General features: G+C 45.0%; 1 protein-coding gene across 1 annotated transcript in view; it reads left to right on the forward strand.

The window, feature by feature from the left end:
• ppl (periplakin) overlaps window positions 1-21629 on the forward strand; it is an 86169-nt gene that overhangs the window by 36144 nt on the left and 28396 nt on the right. Inside the window, exons 4-13 of the mRNA XM_072560023.1 lie at window positions 843-963; window positions 2432-2557; window positions 4507-4548; window positions 6603-6764; window positions 9027-9134; window positions 10060-10155; window positions 15202-15324; window positions 16809-16955; window positions 17968-18122; window positions 19172-19269. Coding sequence (XP_072416124.1) covers window positions 843-963; window positions 2432-2557; window positions 4507-4548; window positions 6603-6764; window positions 9027-9134; window positions 10060-10155; window positions 15202-15324; window positions 16809-16955; window positions 17968-18122; window positions 19172-19269 — 1178 coding nt within the window. The remainder of the gene's footprint in view (window positions 1-842; window positions 964-2431; window positions 2558-4506; window positions 4549-6602; window positions 6765-9026; window positions 9135-10059; window positions 10156-15201; window positions 15325-16808; window positions 16956-17967; window positions 18123-19171; window positions 19270-21629) is intronic.

Consider the following 21629-nt stretch of genomic DNA (forward strand, 5'->3'; position numbering starts at 1 on the left):
CCAGACCAGTTAAGGATGGCAACTTCCTTCCCTCAAGAGCATTAAAGAACCAGATGGGTTTTTTCCCCTCCCATACAAGCAACAATGGATTCACAGTCATCATTTTTTCCATGTTTTTATTGAATTCAAATTCCACCCTCTGCCATTGTGGGATTTGAACCCATATCCCGAGAACCTTACCTGGATTACACTGGGACATCACCTGCCCGATTGGCTATGGGCACAGATGTTGTCCTCACTGGCAACACGTCACATCCCATTGAAGAATAAAGAAAAAAACACCTCAATGCTGTTCACCCCAACCACTGCATGAAATGAAGTTGCTCCTGATTTCCTGGTGGTATATTTTTCTCCTGAAGAGAGAGAAAATGCTGGGGGAGTGGAGGACAAAAGTGGTCGGGGTGCAATTCCTGCAGGGGTGTGTCTCCATGACGACCAGGAACCCATGATGAACCAGAATCCTGGATCACAAATGATAGAATTTGTCAAAGGAACAGGAAGCCAGCCTGAATTTCACCTCTTTCGCCTAGATGTCTCACAACTCCCAGCAATGATAAAATCCAATCATTTGCGGTCCAGATAACCATGGCATACTAAGTCATCAGGTTATGAGGACAGCTACAACATATCTTCCCTAAATAGCTTCAATTGTTGAGTGATTCAAGAGGGAGAGTGGAGTCGAGGCTAAGATGATTGTATTGAATGGCTAGCAGGCTGGAGGGGCTGACTGGCCTCCTGCCCCGAGCTATTACTCTTACGCTGAAGTAATAAAAGAGAGTGAGAGAAGAACTTGGGTAGTGGTGCCTCATACTCTGACAGTAAACAGAGTGGTTTCCTTTCAGCATCAAGCAGTTGAAACAAAGAGTACTCAAGCTGCGAGCGGAACATGAGAAGGTTTACAACTTGACCCGGACAGATGGAATTCCTACTATTGACTGGTCCAAAATGATCGATGAGAAACAGGTAGGCACAAAACATCTTTCAAACATCTCAACACACCCTCTAGTTAAAGCTTCATCATAGCAGTTGCTTTCAGAAATGTTGAGAGTAACGTGTTACTGCACAGAACAGGGCAAACACGGTTTGCAGAATCTCCAGGAATCTAACGCTGTCTGTGCACCTCCCTCTATTGGGCATTAGGTAGGCTTCCTAAAGTGACAGGAGAGTCGTCGAACCTCCTCATCCTTGTTGGTGTATCTGTACGTACTTTGGAATACATCTGCCACCAGTGCCAATATGTTTGGGGGACACCGAGAGGCTGATGGAGAACCAGTTGTGCTGACGATGCACTTGGAACAGGGTTTAAGAGAGCAACGCCTTACATGACCCTTTCAGCCCCAGCCACCACACAGTCTCTCTCTCTCTCTCTCTCTCTCTCTCTCTCTCTCTCTCTCTCTCTCTCTCTCTCTCTCTCTCTCTCTCTCTCTCTCTCTCTCTCTCTCTCTCTCTCTCTCTCATTCTCACACTCACACACACAGAGTCACACAGATGGTCATGCACACAGACACAGTCACACATAGTCACAGTCAAACACAGTCACACACAAAGACACTCACATTGTCTGTCTCTCTCTCTCTCTCACACGCACGCACGCACACAGTCAGACACATGGACACGGACACACACAGACAAACCACATTAAAATTGGTCCTGACTTCTCGTGTCCTGTGCTCTGTGTGATGTTACAGCTATAAGGTTGTAGTTGAAGAGAGTTGGTGACGGTGGGACGAAGGTTGGTAGTCTCCCATTCTGAAAGCACTGACATACTGATGCAGTGTGAATTGGGAAGTGTATTATGTACACCGAATGGATGTTGGCAGTAGTGTCCATCCTGGAGGTTTTGTATGTGTGAAAGCATGTAACTGGGAAAGGTATGTTGATTTCTGAATTCATTCCCTTGGATTCCCCCCAGCAGGGTCCCTGTACCTCCGCGATGGTGCACAACTGGGAGTTGCCCAATTTGCCCCAGTGGCTGCCTTTCTCACTGTCTCACTCTCCGCATTCTATTGATCACTTTCCTGGTGACAGTCCTTTTGAACAAAATTAATTTCACTCTCAAGAATGCAAACATTTTGTGTTTGTGCGAGTCAGACCCTCGGATAGGATACGTGACCCTGTCATTCCCCTGTTCACATGTGGACCACTAATGTAGTGTGTAATGGATGTAATGAACTCCATGTAAACTTTGAAACACAAATACTCACGTGCACACACACGCACGTGGTAAACCTGGACACTTACTTTCAGTATAAGGTACTTATTCATAGAAGCAGACAACAGAAGGGAATCATTCCATTAAATATTTATTAGCACGCGTCCAAATTGGTTAGATTTGCAATCTATCCATTGTGCCTTTTGCCTAGTCTCATGGAGCCATCTTTCTGTATCGAACAAGTTTTTGATTCCTGCTCTATCCATTTCACTCCTTTAGGCAGAACTGAATAACCAAGGCTTTGGCAATGAGCTGCCATTTGTTGATCAGCAGCTAGAGCAACATAAGCTCTTCACTAAAGAGGTGGAAACAATCGGAGATCACATCAAGAAGTATGAAGACCAGGTAAAGCCAAGTGGTCAGCAGCTGGGAAATGCAACTGTACTGCAGAAGGGGAAATCTTCCTGAATGTCATTAGAGACAATACCGATTCTATGCAGAATAAATATTTATGGGAATGTTGCCATAAATTGATGGAAACTTAGGGTGGATGAGTAACCCAGAGGCCTGTGTGCATGCTCCAATGACAGGAGTTCAAATCCTACAATGTGTTTTTCTTATGAGGAGAGATTAAGCAGTTTAGGCTTACACTGAGTCTAGTTTAGAAGGATGAGAGGAAATCTAATTGAGGTATAAACTCCATTAAAGGAGATTGACAAAGAAGGCATAGAGAGGATTTTAACTCCCGTAGGGAAATCTCGAACACGTGGTCATAGTTTTGGGATTAGATGATATAAACCAGATAGAGATGAGGAGAATTTACTGCTCACCGAGGGTCATGAATCTGTGAAATGCATTCCCTGGAGTGTGGTGAATATCGAATAAATCTAAGGAGGCGAAGGAACCGTTTTAAATGAGTAATGGATTGAAGAATTATGAAGAGCGAGCAGGAAAATGGTTTCGAGGCAGAGATGAGATCAGCCATGATGGTAATGAATGGAGGAGGAGGCTCGAGGAACTGAATTGCCTACTCCTGCTCTAAGAAAAATAAGGGCAAAGATCAATTAATGAATCTAGAATAAAATGTTAATCTCAACCAGACTGAACACATGGATCTGGAGTAGATTATTAATCTCAACTAGACTGATCGTATAGATCTGGAAGAGAATGTTAATCTCAACCAGACTGACCATAAACCTTGGCAGCGAAATCAACGTTTCGGGCAAAAGCCCTCCTGATGAAGGGCTTTTGCCCGAAACGTTGATTTCGCTGCTCGTTGGATGCTGCCTGAACTGCTGTGCTCTTCCAGCACCACTAATCCAGTATTTGATTTTCAGCATCTGCAGTCATTGTTTTTACCTTGACCATAAACCTTCCAGATTGTGCCAAAAACCCTATTGGTACTGTTCAAGAGAAGATGTGCGCTGTGAAGTAATGTGGAAATTATTTGGTTTTACGTGGCACGTTGCCACGTGCTGTGGGACAGTTAGGGACAGATAATAAGGCTGGCTTTGTAGGCCATACGCCTATCCCAAAACCAGATACCAAATCAACTTATTTCTACTGAAATGAAACAATCTGATCCTGCAATCACATCCATCAAGAGTGATACCTCAGGAATGTTTTGTAGTGCAATGTAAAACCACTATGTAAAATTGAAAATTAAAACAAAAGGGCTCAATAAACTAGGATTTTAACCTCTGTAGGGCAATCTCGAATGAGTGGTTATAGGTTTAGAATTTGTGGATATAAACCAGACAGAGATGAGGAGAATTTACTGCTCAGAGAGGGTCATAAATCAGTGGAATGCATTCCCCTGGAGCGCGTAATAAAAACAGAAAATATTGGAAACACACAGCTGGCTAGGGTGCATCTCGGACAAACCTAGTTGATACTTGAGGTTGACTCTGAGGGTTCCTTGCAGTGAAAGTTGTATCACTTCAGCATTCAGCTGGCGGTCACGTGTGAGAGCTTTGTTCTCGTATTGTCAAAGACTCTGGTACATTTCTCTCCCATCAATTGTCATCACCCACACGAGAACCCCTCCCCTCCTCCAGCTTTTATTGGGGAAATAATATATTTTCAAATTGCACGTTTCCCCCGTGTCTGCGTGGGTTTCCTCCCACAATCCAAAAGATATGCAGGTCAGGTGAATTGGCCGTGCTAAATTGCCCATAGTGTTAGGTGCATTAGTCCGGGTTAAGTGTAGGGTAGGGAATGGGTCTGGGTGAGTTACTCTTCAGAGGGTCGGTGCGGACTTGTTGGGCCAAATGGCCTGTTTCTATACTGTAAGGAATCTAGTCTACTCTCTCCGGACTCTCACTTCTCTATAACTTGATTTCCACTTTCAACAGGACTACGTCAGTGGTATTCAACTGAAGTACAATAAGCTGGTGGTGAGTATGAGAATGGAAGACTTATTATAAATTGTCTCAGTCTTGTGGGGAGGCAATGGCCTAATGTATTATTGCTGGACTATCAACCCAGAGGTCTAGATGATGTTCTGGGGATGTTGGTTTAAATCTTGCCATGACTAAATATCTGGAATTAAAGAGTCTAATGCTGACCACTGCTGATTGTCAGGGAATACTCATTGTTTAGGGAAAGAAATCTGCCATCCTTACCTGGTCTGGCCGACATGTGACTCCAGACCCACAGCAATGGGGTTGACCCTTAACTGCCCTCTGGGCAATAAAATGCTGATCAAGGCAGCAACACCCTCATAGCGTGAATGAATTAAAAAGCCCTTGTGCTTTATAATTGGCATTGTGGGACAAACTCCATACTCCGAATCAGAGATGGATAGCTTCAAAAAACCTCTTTATTACAAGCATGCTGGCAAAAGATTCAAACTCCTAATTCTTTGTACCTTGAAGTTTGCCTGTAAGTCTGTATAAACCACCTCCCCACCCACCTTTCTCACACTCAATTCTGAAGTCTCTGCTCTGGGTGCTCTTGTCTAGCTCTGAGATAAGGTACAAGTAAGCAAGATTATTTGTAGAATACGCTAAGAGAAGCAAATACAACTTGCTTTGAAATATTCCTCATCTCCGTGACTCCTGACCTGTCCGTTATCTCAGGACAGTACATTCTCTCAGACTAACAGGAGCCAGGGAAAAAAAAATCACCCAACACCAGGTTATAGTCCAACAGGTTTATTTGGAAGCACTAGCTTTCAGAGCGCTGCTCCTTCATCAAGGAGCTATGGAGCAGGATCATAAGACACAGAATTTATAGCAAAAGATCACAGTGTCAAGCAACTGAAATGATATATTGAACAAAACTAGATTACTGTTAAGTCTTTCATCTTTTAGAATGGGTTGCAGGTTTCGGTTCCTTAATATGTAAATCCCAGAACAGCAATCTAGTTTTGTTCAATATATCATTTCAGTTGCTTGACACTGTGATCTTTTGCTATAAATTCTGTGTCTTATGATCCTGCTCCATAGCTCCTTGATGAAGGAGCAGCGCTCCAAAAGCTAGTGCTTCCAAATAATAAATCTGTTGGACTATAAACCTGTGTTGGGTGAATTTTTTTTTTTGTCCACCCCAGTCCAACACCAACTCCCCCACATCAAGGAGACACGAAAACACAGAAGATCAGCTTGAGCTTTTGAACAACAATCATTTTGTTTCCAACAAGTCCCTGAATGACATTGCAAAGGAAGAAGATGATGATCGAGCTGTGATCTGAACATCTGGAGAGACTCTGACTCCTTCACTCCTTGTGTAAGGCAGTGAAGAGCTTGCTCTCTGAAGTAGGACAGCAGAAGATCTGCCTTGCGGCAATTAGAAACTAAGATTTGATGAAGTGAACAAAATGGGGTGGCACGGTGTCTCAGTGGTTAGCACTGCTGCCTCACAGCGCCAGGGATCCAGGTTCAATTCCAGCCTCGGGCAGACTGTCTGTGTGGAGTTTGCACATTCTCCCTGTGTCTGTGTGGGTTTCCTCCGGCTGCTCCGGTTTCGTCCCATAGTCCAACAATGTGCAGGTCAGGTGAATTGATCATGGGAAATTGCCCCATAGTGTTCAGGGATATGTAGGTTAGGTGCATTAGTCAGGGGTACGTGTGGAGGTACCCACCCCGTACCTGCAGGGAATACGTTCCAAGACATACCGCGGAAGCCTGAAACTGCAGAAAGGAGTGAACCTATTCATTTAAATGGGCAACACACCTTCCTGCTTCTGGAACCTTCCCTTTTACATGTCCGGGCCTTGGGAAACCGCAGGTAACTGAAACTGTGGAAGATGATTCCGCGGATATAGGGGTCACCCTGTGATGGAGAATGGGTTTGAGTGGATACTCTTCGGAAGGTCGATGTGGACTAGTTGGGCTGAATGGCCTGTAGGGATTCTATGATCTTTGAAACAAATGGTGTATACAGCTGTTTCGGTGCCTGTTGTTATTAGACACGGGTCATAAGGAAATCATTTGCTTTTGTCCTGCAGAAAGGGACCCAGCAGCGGCAGCAAGACTTGGACAGTCTCCGTGAGTACATGCAGAACTGTACCAACGAGCTGTACTGGATGGACACTCAGGAAGAAGACCGTCTGCGCTATGACTGGAGTGACCAGAACCTCGACTACAAGAGTCGCCACCGCCAGTACGAGGTAACCGTGGCCGTGGAGTCAGAAATGTTACTTTTCACAAAGGCCAGCACTCATTGGCCATCCCTTGTCACTGCACTATGAACCACTGCAGTCCAACTCCACCCAGGGAGCTGTTCTTGGGTTTGGAGAATGGAGATGGATGTCCTGGACAGGGTGGATGGAGGGTGTGTTTTGGAAGGGAACTCAAAGGTGCCAGTGTTTCCATCTGCCTGCTGCCTCTCTGGGTGCTGGAGAACACGGGTTTGGAAGGTCCCATTGAAGGGACTTTGGGGCTTGCTGCTCTCGATCCTACAGACAACCATGTGCTGCAGATGAAGTACCCTGTAGTGAAGGAAGTGGGTAGTTACCATGGTCTGAACCCCTTCTAGTAAGACTTTGTAATTGTGACTGGAAACTTTGTCCCTGTACTCAGTGAGAGGCGATTGTGGATATTAGCTGATAAAGAGATGGTTATTTATTAGACTAGCTTATCCACGAAGCATGTCAAATACCTTACGCTCTTCCACTTTGTAATGAGTTGTCTTCACTTGCCTCAGATCAGTAGGCCAGAGTTAGCTCCGTTACCAGCTGTGGGTTAACCGAGTCAGGTTAATGGACATGGACAACCTGTAAAGCAGCAGATGGAAATTCATAGTCATTTAATCCAAACACATCATCAACTGTCACTTCAGCAGGATGGCAAGAATGAGAGTCAACCTGAAATAATGACATTCACAACCTTTTTGTTAATTATGCTCATCCCTACCAAATCTGTGGGTCACCCCCATTCCAAGGTTGGGAGGTCAACCCAGTGAACTGCTCCTGTGCATTGGCCAGACCCAGCCTGAAGCTGACCATCAGTGATGGTGCCCTGAGGTATATCTTTTTAAAATATACATTTACCATTTTAACATTTAAAATAAAAGATTCCAAACTGGAAACAATGATCCAGACAAATATTTAAGTCTCAGTAAAAGTTTTGACTTTCAGTTTATAATCAGCTGGAAATCAGATTGGCTACTATTCCCCAACTACAAACCCGATTGGTTACGATTCCCCAACTACAAACCGGATTGGTTACGATTCCCCAACTACAAACCGGATTGGTTACAATTCCTCATCTACAAACCGGATTGGTTACGATTCCCCATCTACAAACCTGTTAGTGACTATTCCCCAACTACAAACCCGATTGGTTACAATTCCTCATCTACAAACAGGGTTGGTTACCATTCCTCACCTACAAACCGGACTGGTTACCATTCCCCATCTACAAATCGGACTGGTTACCATTACCCATCTACAAACCTGTTAGTGACACTTCCCCAACTACAAGCCAGATCACCATTTCCCAACTGGGATTGGGATGTTTTGGAGATGAATGAGCAATGGGAATGTTGATGCCTCTCCACCTTCTGGTGTGAGTATCATAGTGACCAATATCGCACCCTCTGATGTGAGTGTCATGGTGATCAATATCCCAGCTTCTGGTGTGTGTCATAGGACCATAGGGCATAGGAGTGGAAGTAAGGCCATTCGGCCCATCGAGTCCACTCCGCCATTCAATCATGGCTGGGCATTTCAACTCCACTTACCCGCATTCTCCCCGTAGCCCTTAATTCCTTGTGACATTAAGAATTTATCAATCTCTGCCTTGAAGACATTTAGCGTCCCGGCCTCCACTGCACTCTGCGGCAATGAATTCCACAGGCCCACCACTCTCTGGCTGAAGAAATGTCTCCGCATTTCTGTTCTGAAATGACCCCCTCTAATTCTAAGGCTGTGTCCATGGGTCCTAGTCTCCTCGCCTAACGGAAACAATTTCATAGCGTCCATCCTTTCCAAGCCATGTATTATCTTCTAAGTTTCTATTAGATCTCCCCTTAACCTTCTAAACTCCAATGAATACAATCCCAGGATCCTCAGCCATTCATGGTGACCAATGTCCCAGCCTCTGGTGTGAATGTCACGGTGACCAATATCCCAGTTTCTGGGTGGGATCAACACCATGGTCCAGACAAATACGGCTCACATCCGGGCAATAATCCAAGTGTACATCTGTACATTGCAGCCATATCTCTGTAAGAGTCAGCACCAGGTGGATGAAACAATAAATAAAAACAATAATACTTGTGAAAGAAGATGCTGGCCATGCTGGAACATCATCTTGAAGTCAGCAAGCTGATTCTGTTTCAGTAGTTTTACTGTTTTCTTGCCCCTGTTCCAGGAGGATGAGGGAGAGGGTGGGCATTGCCAATAATCAGCTCGTTTGTGTGTTTGCAGAGCTTTGTGGGCCGACACCTCGAGGCAAAGGAAATGACTGTTAACAAACTGCACGATGAAGGCAACAAACTGTTAAAGGCAAATCACCCAGGAAAGAACGCTATTGAGGTAATAGAGGCGATCCCCAATGATGCCGTTAAAACCATGTGTGTGTGAGACTGAATCACAAGTTACGGTGCAGCAGGAAGCCATTCGGCCCATTACACAGACACCGATTCTATCCCCTATTGGCCAATCTTCAGCCTTTTCCTCAAATCCCTGCTCACCATTTCTATCCAATGTTCCTCTTGATTAGACCTGTCTCCTCCACAAATCCAGGCAGTGCATTCCATCGATGCATCAACTAACATTTGAAATAGGAACAAGTGGAGATCATTCAGCCGTCCAGACCTGCTCCCATCATTCAATTACATCACAGCTGACCTGTTTAAATTCTGCATTTCCATTTGTACCCGATACCACTTTGACTCTCCCGTCTAGCAAGTATCTATCCATTTCTATATTAAAAATATTCAATGAACCCCCTTCAGCTCCTGAGTGTTGCAGCCTTCAGCTGGAGATTCCACATTCATTTCCTGATGCCCTAGTGAGCTGCTTGAACACAGTCAGGGATTGGTCGCAACTGTGGGCATTTCCAATGTTATCCATATCTCACAAAAGAAGAATAACAAACTTCCTTCTGGTTTAAATATTTCTGCAGATGTGTCTGAAAAGCTAGGACTGAATCTTGAGGACCTATTCGTCAATAATTTGAATGCCAATGAGCTGATTAGAATGAGGGGGCATATGTTAATGTTACGAGCAGGAGGTTTTGAGGAATTTATTATCACCCAGAGGGTAGTGGGCATCTGGAAATCACTGCCTGGGAGGGTAATAGAAGCAGGAGGCCTTTACAAAGTACAGGATGAGCAGTTCAAGGTTACAGGCCAAGTTCAAGAAAGTGGGGCTAGTGCAGATGGGTTGGCACAGACTCGATGGGCTGAATGGCCTCATCTGTGTTGGATGACTTTATGACTCTGTGACTCTCCTTCAGGCTCACATGGAAGCTGTTCATGCTGACTGGAAGGAATACCTCAACCTGCTGATCTGTGAGGAGAACCACCTCAAAAATATGGATGACTACCACAAGGTAAACGGCTTCACCAACTCTCGGGATAAACAAAATCTCCACAAAAGCTGAACTCCATCACCACTCTTCCATCTTGGGAAGGGTAAAGACGTTGACCTGGATTTTCCTCTGAGTCCCAAGTACTGCCTCTGCCCGTTTCCACCTTGTTTGCGTCTCCAAGAGGTTAACGCGGAGACAAGACTTGGACGTTATGAGCCACCTCAGAGTGTGGCTCCTGGGGGATGTTAAAGTCCAAAGGCCTGCCTCAGGACTTGGGGACGAGGTAAAAACAATGACTGCAGATGCTGGAAACCAGATTCTGGATTAGTGGTGCTGGAAGAGCACAGCAGTTCAGGCAGCATCCAAGTAGCTTCGAAATCGACGTTTCGGGCAAAAGCCCTTAATCAGGACTTGGGGACAGCAGCCCGGCTCCCAGCATCACTTAGATGCTCCCTCATCCCCCTTCCACCCATCCCATATCATCTCTATCCCCTTCATAACCACCTTCCCCTCTCATACGCGCTCTCATATTCCCCAAATCCCCCCATTTCAGAACCACTCCTAAAACTCGGGTGGTCTGTCATAAAGATAATTCTCAACTGCAATACAGAAAAAAACAAAATCTCTGGGTGTCCCAAAGAAGGTGAGAAAGTTTGGGATAACGTTTGCTGAGAAATAAGTTAGTCGTAAAATTTCTTTGCAATGAATTCAAGTCAAGAGGTCCAATTTGAGCATCACGTGAATTTGGAACAATTTGGGGTAACAAGAATTCATTCAGTGGTGTGGGCAGCAATGGCTGGGCCAGCTGTTACCGCCAACTGCCCTCTTGCCCTTGATAAAGTGGTGGTCAGCTGACCCCTTGAACCACTGCAGCCTGTGTGCTGGTGTAACAATGCCACTTTTGCCAGTGTTTTATAAAGCAACTTGATGCAAAGCTCCCCCTGTAGGTCAGCACATTGGCATCATTTTACCATCATCAATGATGGTGACAGAAGGAATGGCACTGGGCTAGGCTGGAAGATGGTGAAACTAAAATTCCATAAAAGTCTGGTTTAATGGCAACATTGTCTTAAAAATCACATTTGACTTACTAATCGAGTTATGGATCCATACAGCACAGAACAGACCCTTTGGTCCAATCAGTCCATGCTGACCAGAATCCCAAACTAAACTACTCCTACCTGCCTTTGTTTGGCCCATATCCCACCAAATATTTGCTATTCATGTACTTATCCAAATGTCTTTTAAACTTTGTAACTGTACTCGCTTCCACCACTTCCTCTGGACATTCATCTGGCAAACGAACCACTCTATGCAAAATAGTTTTTTTTAAAAATCTTTCTCCTCTCATCTTAAAAATAAGGTCAATATGTTCTTTAGGAAAAGAAATCTGCTGTCCTTACTGACCTGGTCTATGTGTGTCTCTGGACCCACAGTAACGTGCATCTAAACATACAATTCTGGATCAGGACTAGGCCATTCAGCCCCTCAAGTCTGTTCGACCACTGAATAAGGTCTGGATTGATCTGATTGTAACCTTAAACCCCCGATTCTACATGGCCCTGTTAACGTTTCACCCTTTAACAAGAATTAGTCCATCTCTGTCTGTGAAATTTTCACCAAGTTTCAAAGACTGTCAACCCTCTGAGAAAAAGCAACTTGTCTATTCTCCTGACTTTTAAACAGTGACCCCTCGTGTTAGATTCTCTCATAAGCAGAAGCATCTCCACATCGTCCCTGTCACGACCCCTCAGGACTTTGAGATGTCTCAATCAAGTCGCCTTCTAATCTTCTAAACTGGTATACATTTGTCCAACCTTTCCTCATAAAACAGCTTTCCAATTCCAGATTTTAGTAAAGTCTGTCTTTTCTGAACTGCCTATTTGATGTTTTTCCTTAAATAAGGTACCAATACCATGCATAGTACTTCAGATAAGGGGTCACCAGTGCCCTGTACAACTGAAGATAACCTCTACTTTTGTGTTGAATTCCCATTGCAATAAATGATAAGATTCTATTAACTTTCCAAATTACTTGCTGTGCCTGGATATTAACCTTTTTACAAGGTAAAAACAATGACTGCAGATGCTGAAAACCAAATACTGGATTAGTGGTGCTGGAAGAGCACAGCAGTTCAGGCAGCATCCAACGAGCAGCGAAATCGACGTTTCGGGCAAAAGCCCTTCATCAGGAATAAAGGCTTTTGCCCGAAACGTTGATTTCGCTGCTCGTTGGATGCTGCCTGAACTGCTGTGCTCTTCCAGCACCACTAATCCAGTATTAACTTTTTACAGTTCATGCACGAGTATTCATTTAGTATCTCAGAGTTTTGTTATCTCTCACCATTTAGTTCACATGCTCCTTGTCTATCCTTCCTGCCAAAATGGACAACGCCACATTTTCCCACATCATACTCCATTTGCCTACTTACCTAACCTATCAATATCTTGTTGTAACCTGGCCTGTGTCCTCTTCACAACTTACTTTCTGACCAACCACATGAATGACTTCCATCCAAGTCATTTATCTCCACTGGAAACCATTGAGATACCAGCACCGATCCCTGTGGCAAACCACTGCTTACATCTTGCCAAAATGAAAAGACCCATTCACATCTACTCTGCTTCTGTTAGCCAGTCGATCATCCATCCATGCCAATATGTTGCCCCTACACCATCAGCTTTTATTTTCCGCAGTGGCTTTTGTTGTGGCACCTTATCAAATGCAGCCTGGAAATCTACATTCACTGGTTCCCCTTTTTATCTATAGCACGTGTTACCACTTCAAAGACCTCCAACAGATTGGTAAAACATGATTTCTGTTTCACAAAACCATGTTGATACTGCCTGATTACCTTGAACGTCTCTAAGTGCCCTGTTATAACTTCTAACATTTTCCCTGTGACAGATAATAAACTAATTTGCCTTTAGTTTCCTACTTTTTTGATTGTTCCCTATTTTTAAATCAAAGAATTAAATGCGCTATCATCCAGCCTAATGGAATCATTCCTGTATCACGGGAGTTTTGCAAAGTTAAATTCTTAACCTCCCCTCCCGACAACAAGTGCTAGTCAAATAAATAAATCCAGTGATGTCCAAACTCCAGGATTGAATTTAAATAAACCAATGTGCCGCTTTATAGTTACCAGTTTCCCTTCTGATGATTTTAATCCCATTGGCAGATAAAGTGACCCAGAGGTCAGTTGTTTGCATTTTGCTGTGGGCATTTGTAGGAGATAAAGGTATTTGGAGTATTTTACTTTGGTGTGCGGGTACAATTTGCATACCATGTTGTGTGACTTTGCACGTGAACCTATACCCGTTAGGACTGAGAAAGCACAGAAACTTAAATTAGGATTGTTCCACCAATTGCAAAGAGGAGTCTTGCATGTCATGGATCTGGATTGGCTTCCATCTTGGGTGCCTGAGGTATAAGACACTGCACCAAGCAGCCTCCATCTACTTTGATAAATCAAAGACACTGCACCAAGCAGCCTCCATCTACTTTGATAAATCAAAGACACTGCCCATTAATTTTGGGTCAGCAGTTAATACAATGACTAAACACAAAGCTCTCCTGTTGCTATGGGTTTCATTGTATCTTGGCACCTTTCCAATTTACAATTGCTATGGTGTTTCATTAAAGAACTGACTGAAAAGCCGAACGAGGTCTGGACGATAGGAAAGCAGTTGTCCTCTTTTGTTTGTTCAATATTGTTTTAAAGCTGCCAGTTTCACTCCCTTTGATTCCACTTCAGATCGGTTTTTATAGGTTGGCACAATAGCTGAGTAAAGAAACATTTGCAAAACAAAAGCCGTACGATACGGAAGCAAACTACTGCAGATGTTCGAAATCTACAATATAAACCGAACGTACTGGAGCAGTAGGAGAGGTACAGAGTTAGTATTTCATGTCAATGACCTGAATAAGACAATAGGTGAAATAGAGACAGATAACAATGGATGCTGGGAATCTGAAACAACAAGTGAGTGCTGGAGAAACTTAGTCTGGCAGCATCTGTAGGCAAAAACAGTTAAGTCTTAAAGTCCAGTGACTCCTTCGTCAGATGGATAAAAGGTCAATGGGCTCAAAACCTTCACTCTATTTCTCTCCACAGGTGTTGCCTGCTGTGTTTCTCCATCATTCTCTGTTTTAATACAATCGGTTACCCATGTGAGTAACAAAATCCATGCAGATAGCTGCAGCCTGTTAGTATTGCTCTTCTTAGGGCTGTTTCTAGTGCACACCCTGTTTTAATTCCTGGAGAGGAAGATATACCTGATTTCCAGCCATTATAAAGTTGTGCTCCCGTTAGTTGAAGGGGAAGAGGAATTTCCATCTTCAGTTCCAAAAGCGACAACCCATCTCCACGAATGGCAACATTGGATGGCCAGCAGTAAGTTGACAGAAGCCTCTTTTCTAGGTGAACACAATGACGGCAGATGCTGGAAACCAGATTCTGGGTTAGTGATGCTGGAAGAGCACAGCAGTTCAGGCAGCATCCGAGGAGCTGGAAAAGCAACGTTTCGGGCAAAAGCCCTTCATCAGGAATAAAGGGGCTTTTGCCCGAAATGTCGATTTTACTGCTCCTCGGATGCTGCCTGAACTGCTGTGCTCTTCCAGCATCACTAATCCAGAAGCCTCTTTTTTTCTGTCCACTGATGAGACCATTCAGCCCATTGAGTCTGCTCTGCCATTCAATGGTTGATCATTGCTGATCTGATCGCTCAGTGTTACTTTGTGATACCACAAGGTAGGAGAAAGTGAGGACTGTACATGCTGGAGATCCGAGCTGAAAAATTGACCTGCTGCACTTTTCCAGATACCACAAGGTAGTTGACTCTGAACTGCCCTCTGGGCAATTCGGGATGGGCAATAAATTCTGGTGTAGTCAGAGACCCCCTCTATTCCTGTGAATGAATAACTTTACTGCTTTTTCCTCATAACCCTCGATTCCCTTCCTGACCAAGAATGCCTCAAACTACTTAAGAAAATGGTGAAACCTTCCTGTCTGAATTCACGTCCTGGAATGACACCTTTTACCTCTTTTCTATTTCAATCCGTTAGTTTTACAAAGATGCGAAGGACATGCAGGACCTTCTGAAGAAAGTTGACACTGACCTGGATCAGAAATACAACCCAGAATTCAAGGATGAATTCCAGCTTCAGACTCTGCTCCGCGACCTTGAAGTAAGTCAAACCAACTGCATCCGTTGCAAAGTCTCTGTGCCTGAGAAAGGGCAATATAAAATCGATCAGCCACGCTGACCTCCAAGGTCAAGGTGAAACTGTTCTACACTATCCTTTTTTGACTATTGAGTGACTGCTAAACTTCAGTTGTTCTGTGCGCAGTCATAGAAACGTACAGCACGGAAACAGACCCTTCAGTCCAACTAGTCCATGCTGAACGTAGTCCCAAACTAAACAGGTCTGCTTCTGACCCATATCCCTCCAAATATTTTTTATTCATGTACTTACTTAAATGTCTTTTAAACGTTATAACTGTACCCACAACCAACACTTCCTCTGCAAGTTCACTCCACACACAAACCCCAAATAAAGTTGCCCCCTCGTCTTTTTTAAAATATTTCTCCTCTCATCTTAACAATATGCCCCCCATCTTGAAATCCCTTACCCAAAGGGAATAGACATGTGCCAATCACCTTACCTCTACCCCTCACGATTTTATAAATCTCCTGCATCGCTACGGTGTCATCACCCTTTTGCCCTCAGGACGGCAGGTACCGGTAATTAACTCCAAGCAGATGTCAAGAGTCTGCCCATTATTTGAGCTTCAGCATTGCAAGAATGAGCAAAGGCAATTTTCACTGACTGTGAGGGTGGCACCTGGCAATGCATAGTCAACAAAAAAACTGCAGTTCACTTTATTTTGTGTAACATTGCCTGCTGGAGAGAAATTTGGGGCAATAAAATTTTTAACTTTTTTCTTTACCTCCCCGGTTAAACTTGGAGCTGATCTATGGGAGATTGATTCAACCTGTGCAGCCTGTGTCTAACATTGAGAGTCTGAGGTCCCAGCAGAGGTGCGAGAGACTGAGGTGTCTGGTCTGTTGGATAATTCCGTCTCCCAGCCCCAAGTTTCATGGGCCAGGTTTTCACAATTGAAGCTCACCCCCTTGTTGTTTCATTGAACCGGTTTATCTCCGAAAACATGAGAAGTGTAGGAAATCTCTTAAAATCATCAAAACAATTCCTCGTTTGTAGCTCACTAGTTACTGTTTGTGGATATGGGTGGCACAGTGGCTCAATGGTTAGCACTGCTGCCTCACAGCACTAGGGTCCCAGGTTCGATTCCAGTCTTGGGTGACATTCTCCCTGTGTCTGTGTGGGTTTCCTCCGGGTGCTCCGGTTTCCTCCCACAGTCCAAAGATGGTGCAGGTTAGGTGAGTTGGCCATGCTAAATTGTCCATAGTGTTAGGTGCATTAGTCAGAATGGGACTGGATGGGTTACTCTTCGGAGGGTCAGTGTGGACTTGTTGGGACGAAGGGCCTGTTTCCACACTGTAGGGAATCTAATCTAATATGTAACCAGTGTCCCTTGGGGGCTGTGATCATGGCAGCTGAAGTCACTCACAGCAATGCTCAAGGATAGTGTTATTGAAGAGAGCCAAAGGCATGATCAATGCTAATGATTGCTGCCTCTCCCACTACAGGACCAGGACCGAGCGCTGGACAAGTACGATGATGCGGTGAAAACCCTGAAGAAACGTAGCCATCAGGTGCTGCCTCTGAAGTATCGGCGTGCCAACCCTCCGAAGCCCGTCCCAGTCGAGGCTCTTTGTGACTTTGAAGCAGAAGAAGTAAGAACCTCCCTCTTGAGTAGGTCTGACACTCATTGCCGAGAAAGGGTGATGGTAGGCGGGGCTTGAAGTGACGGTCACTGAGGATATGGTTCAAATCCCACTCCCCCCTCCCCCGTGCCAAATGGTGACAATTGCATTCAGTGAAGTCTGGAATGAAATGCTAGACTAATTGCAATGGTACCACCAATCAGATCGCTAATGCTCTTTAGTGAAGGGAAATCTGCTGGCCGACATGCGACCCCATCACTGGGCTGTGTTCCCAACTCCCTGCAATTTCTTAGTCAGAGCAGTTGCCATGCCAAGATAGGATGCTTTCTGTGGTGCATCTATAAAAATCGGTACGCGTCATTGTGGGCATGCCGAATGTTCTCAGCCTCCTGAAGAAGTGTGGATGGGTTTGGTCTGACTCGTTTATCCTGTCTGTTAGGCTGTGGGGTTGAATATTGCAGTCTGCCAGCTGTCAGGGTGTGATATGTGTAACAGGAGCACTTTGCTTTGGAAACGGTTCCCAAAGTTACGCCTGTTTCTGTTGGCGTTGAGTGTGCCCTCTCTGAATGGTGGCTCAGGTTTGACATCAGTGGACAATCAGGAAGTTGCCATTAATGGCACCCGCAGCGTGGGGGGTATAGTGGTGGTGGGCACAATGCTAGGCATTGTGTGGGAAGACGAGAAATTCAGTCTGTTTCTGAGACGAGTCGCGTTCCAAAAGGCAGGAGTGCCACCAGAGAGAGAGACTTCACTTTAGCCTCGGGGAATTTACGGAACAGGAGGAGACCATTCAGCCCCTCCAGCTGTTCAATGCGATCATGTGAGATTGGTATCATCATTCCATTCTTATTTTTTAAACTGCATTTCAGAACCACAGATTTAAGGATTCATGTTTTTCTTTTGGTGACAGTTTTACCAGAATATTTAGCCTTGCGAATTCCATGCAGTTATCAAGCAGGTAGCTTGCCTTAAATGGACCTGGGAAGTTGTTAGCAGGTGTTTTACTTTCCTGATTTTGCAGGCACATATCCAGCGTGGAGAGAGGTATACACTGAATAAGAACCTCAATGGAACTCACTGGGAAGTGTCTGATACAGCTGGCCAGAAACAGAAGGCACCTGCTGTTTGTTTTATAATCCCTCCGACTGACCCTGAAGCCTTAACAATTGGAGATGAGTAAGTCCGAAAGCCACCCTCTTAGCTTGTACCTTACAAACCCTTGGAAACGGAACCTAACGCCCCCTTTATCTTCTACATGTGTATGAATATTGGCAGTTTTGTCTAGTGAAGGCTAGCTTCCCAGGGAAGGTGTGAAACAGAAATTCCCAAACCGTGGGTCGCCACCACCATTGGTGTCGCTCAGTGTTTAGCACTGCTGCCTCATAGCGGCAGGGACCCGGGTTCGATTCCAGCCTCGGGAAGCTGTCTGTGTGGAGTGTGCACATTCTCCCCGTGTCTGCGTGGGTTTCCTCCCGCAGTCCAAAGATGTGCGGGTTAGGATGAATTGGCCAGGCTAAATTGCCCACAATGTTCAGGGATGTGTAGGTTAGGTGCATTAGTCAGGGGTAAATGTAGAGTAATAGGGTAGGGGAATGGATTTGGGTGGGTTACCCTTTGGAGGGTCGGTGTGGACATGTCGGGCTGAAAGGCTTGTTTCCACACTGTCTGGATTCCCTGAGAATGAATACAGACACACGGAATGCTGGAGAAACTCAGCAGGTAGGGCATCATCTGAAGAGAGAGAAATAGCATTACCATTTCGAATCCGATGTGACTGTTCAGAAGGGGAGGATGATGAGTAGGGGAAGCATGCCGTGTTTATGGAGCATAACCTAACCCATCAACATCACTACAGTGGTTGCTAGCCAGTGCTGAATGAGGATGGTGCTGACATGAGCCACAAGGTGGCGATCTCAGCTGGGTTGGCCATCTTACCCACATTCAGGTGCAGCACATAACTGAGGTAGCACCTCATGGGAAACTAACCAAAAAGGAAGGAAGACGCTTTAGAAAAAACTCCAAGGTCCAAGAAAGTTAGTCTCAAGATTAATTAATTAATCAAGTTTACTGGGGGGATCAATCTGTATTTACTGATTAAGTTTATCTTCTATTTAACTGTACGGCAACGTGTTGGTATATACATTGTTGACATGGAGCAGTTTCCTGAACTCTGTGTTTTGGTGGTTCACATTCTTGTGTGTGTGTGTTGTATTTTCCCCACCCAGCATTACCAACCAATACAATAGTGTCAAGCAGAAGAGTGGCAGTGCTAAGAACGTTCTGCAGAAACGTTACAACGAGATTAAACAAGTGAACAAACCAGGTTTGTGTTTGAATGCAATGACAGCAAGGTGAAGTTACTCTCAAAGATAATTGAACAATGTTTCCCTGTGGATTTAGTTTTCTCAGTCTCTGGTTAGTTGTGTAGTAAAGTTCATCTTATTCCGAGTCATCTCTCCACTCACATGAGGTTTGTCTTTCCAAATCTGTGTGTCCCCTCCATATGTGTTTTCTCTCTCTCTCTCTCTCTCTCTCTCTCTCTTTACCCCCCCCCCCCCCCGTCTCTCACATGCACTGTCTCACTCTCCCTCGCCCTCTCTCTCCGTCTCTCTCTCTCTTTCCCCCCACCCCCGTCTGTCTCTCTCTCTCTCTCTCTCTCTCTCTCTTTCCCCCCCCCCCCCCCGTCTCTCACATGCACTGTCTCACTCTCCCTCGCCCTCTCTCTCCGTCTCTCTCTCTCTCTTTCCCCCCCACCCCCGTCCTCTCTCTCTCTCTCTCTCTCTCTCTCTCTCTCTCTCTCTCTCTCTCTCTCTCTCTCTCCCCTCTCTCTCCTCTTATTCTCTCTCTCTCCCTCCCCCACTGTCTCTCACACACACACACACACACACACACACACACACACACACACACACGCTCTCTCTCTCTCTCTCTCACTCACTCACGCGTGCGCGCACTCTCTCTCGCTCAGAATTTCCATGCCTGCTCTCCACAGGCACCGTGTAAAGACCCTGGTTGTGGGCCTGGTCACCAACGTCCTGCTCCTTTATGTTCTGGGAGTCTCGTACAGTCATGGCCCACTCTGTACAGGCAACAAGCTCCAACACATTCGACTAATTCAGAGTTACCCACGTGGAACTCTGCCATTGGCCCACCAGGTTTTCCATCCTGTCAGCAGGAACAGTTCGTACCTTCCAAACATCGGGGGGGGTTTGTGTCAACTGAATTTGATGCATCACAATTTTCCTTCTGATATTCTTCTGTTTTCATTCTGGAAAAAGAAAACCCTTTCCCTCCTTTTATTTGGAAAAGGCTTAGCGGAACTATTTTGAGGATAAGAATTGGAATTCCATTTGGATTCAGTAGGGGTGGGAGGCAGTGGGAATCCTAACCTCACAGTTAGCCCTGGTTAGAGGTGGGTGCTATGTAGAGCTCCTTAATACCACAAGGGAGAGTGTCCGCCATTATATGATAGAGAACAGTATTAGGATCTAGCCAGGATTAACACTGACTGGAATAGAATAGCAGAACGTTTCAGAAGAAATAGTGAGAGTTGGAATTCTGTAATAAAGAGTGTGTGTTAGATTTTAGTTGAAGGTTAGCCTGTCTTTCTGTCTTGAATGCTAATTTCCCTGCAGTGTAATTTCCAACCTTTCCTACTGCGTTGTATCCTTCACCTCACACTGAGGCACAGGCACTGCCCAAGGTTTGACAGAATGCTTTGGAAATTCACCATTTATCACATCAAATTATAGAGTCGCTACAATGCTTAGTTGCATGTCTGGTGAGTGTTGGTGTTTTCTCAAGCATGCAAGAACATAACATCTCGGAACAGGCATACGCGATCTGTCCCCTCAGCCTGATCCAGATCTGACAGATCACAGTTGACGTTCTACCTAAACTCCACTTTCTTGCCCAATCCTTCTATCCCTGACTCCCTTAGCACCCAACATCCATCATGATTATATTCATCGACTGAACACCAAAGTCTCTTGGCAAGAGAATTCCATAGCATAATAAGGCTCTGAGTGAAGTATTTCTCATCATTTCAGGTCTAAGTGGCTGAGGTTTCCTCCTGACTTTCTCCCTCCTGGATATAGACTGCAGTCAGGAGAAACCGCATCTCAGCATCTACCCTATACACGTCTCACTGAGATCATCTGTCACTGTTCCAAATCCTGGAGAATCCCGTTCTAGTGGCACCATCGGTCTATATGCACCACCAGCCCTACAGCGCTTCAAGGAGGTGATTTACCACCACCTTCTCAAAGGCAATTTGAGCTGGGAGACAAATGGTGGCCTGCCCCAGCCAGCAACACCCACCTCTCCCCAACAACGAGGTTAAAGGAAGGCTCGCTGCTCTTGGGCCAACCCCCTCACCCCCAGGGATCAGGGTAATGAAACCTCTGCCATGGAACGGAAACCTTCTTTGGCAATGAGACCACAAAGCAGGACATTGTACTCAAGTGTGATCTTAGTAAAACACTGAAAAATGGCTGTACATTTTCTGTACCATTGTATTAAGGACCCCTCACAATGAAGTCTAAAACGTTCGGATTGCCTTCCTAATTGTTAGCTGTACCTGCACGTTAACTTCCTGTGAATTATTTACCAAGACCCCCAACTCCCTTTATTTGCTGGTTCCTGATACAACTTAAGATATAATTAGATTATTGTGCAGATCCT

The sequence above is a fragment of the Chiloscyllium punctatum genome, chromosome 40 (genome assembly GCF_047496795.1).
Source record: "Chiloscyllium punctatum isolate Juve2018m chromosome 40, sChiPun1.3, whole genome shotgun sequence".
Classification (NCBI taxonomy): Eukaryota; Metazoa; Chordata; class Chondrichthyes; order Orectolobiformes; family Hemiscylliidae; genus Chiloscyllium; species Chiloscyllium punctatum.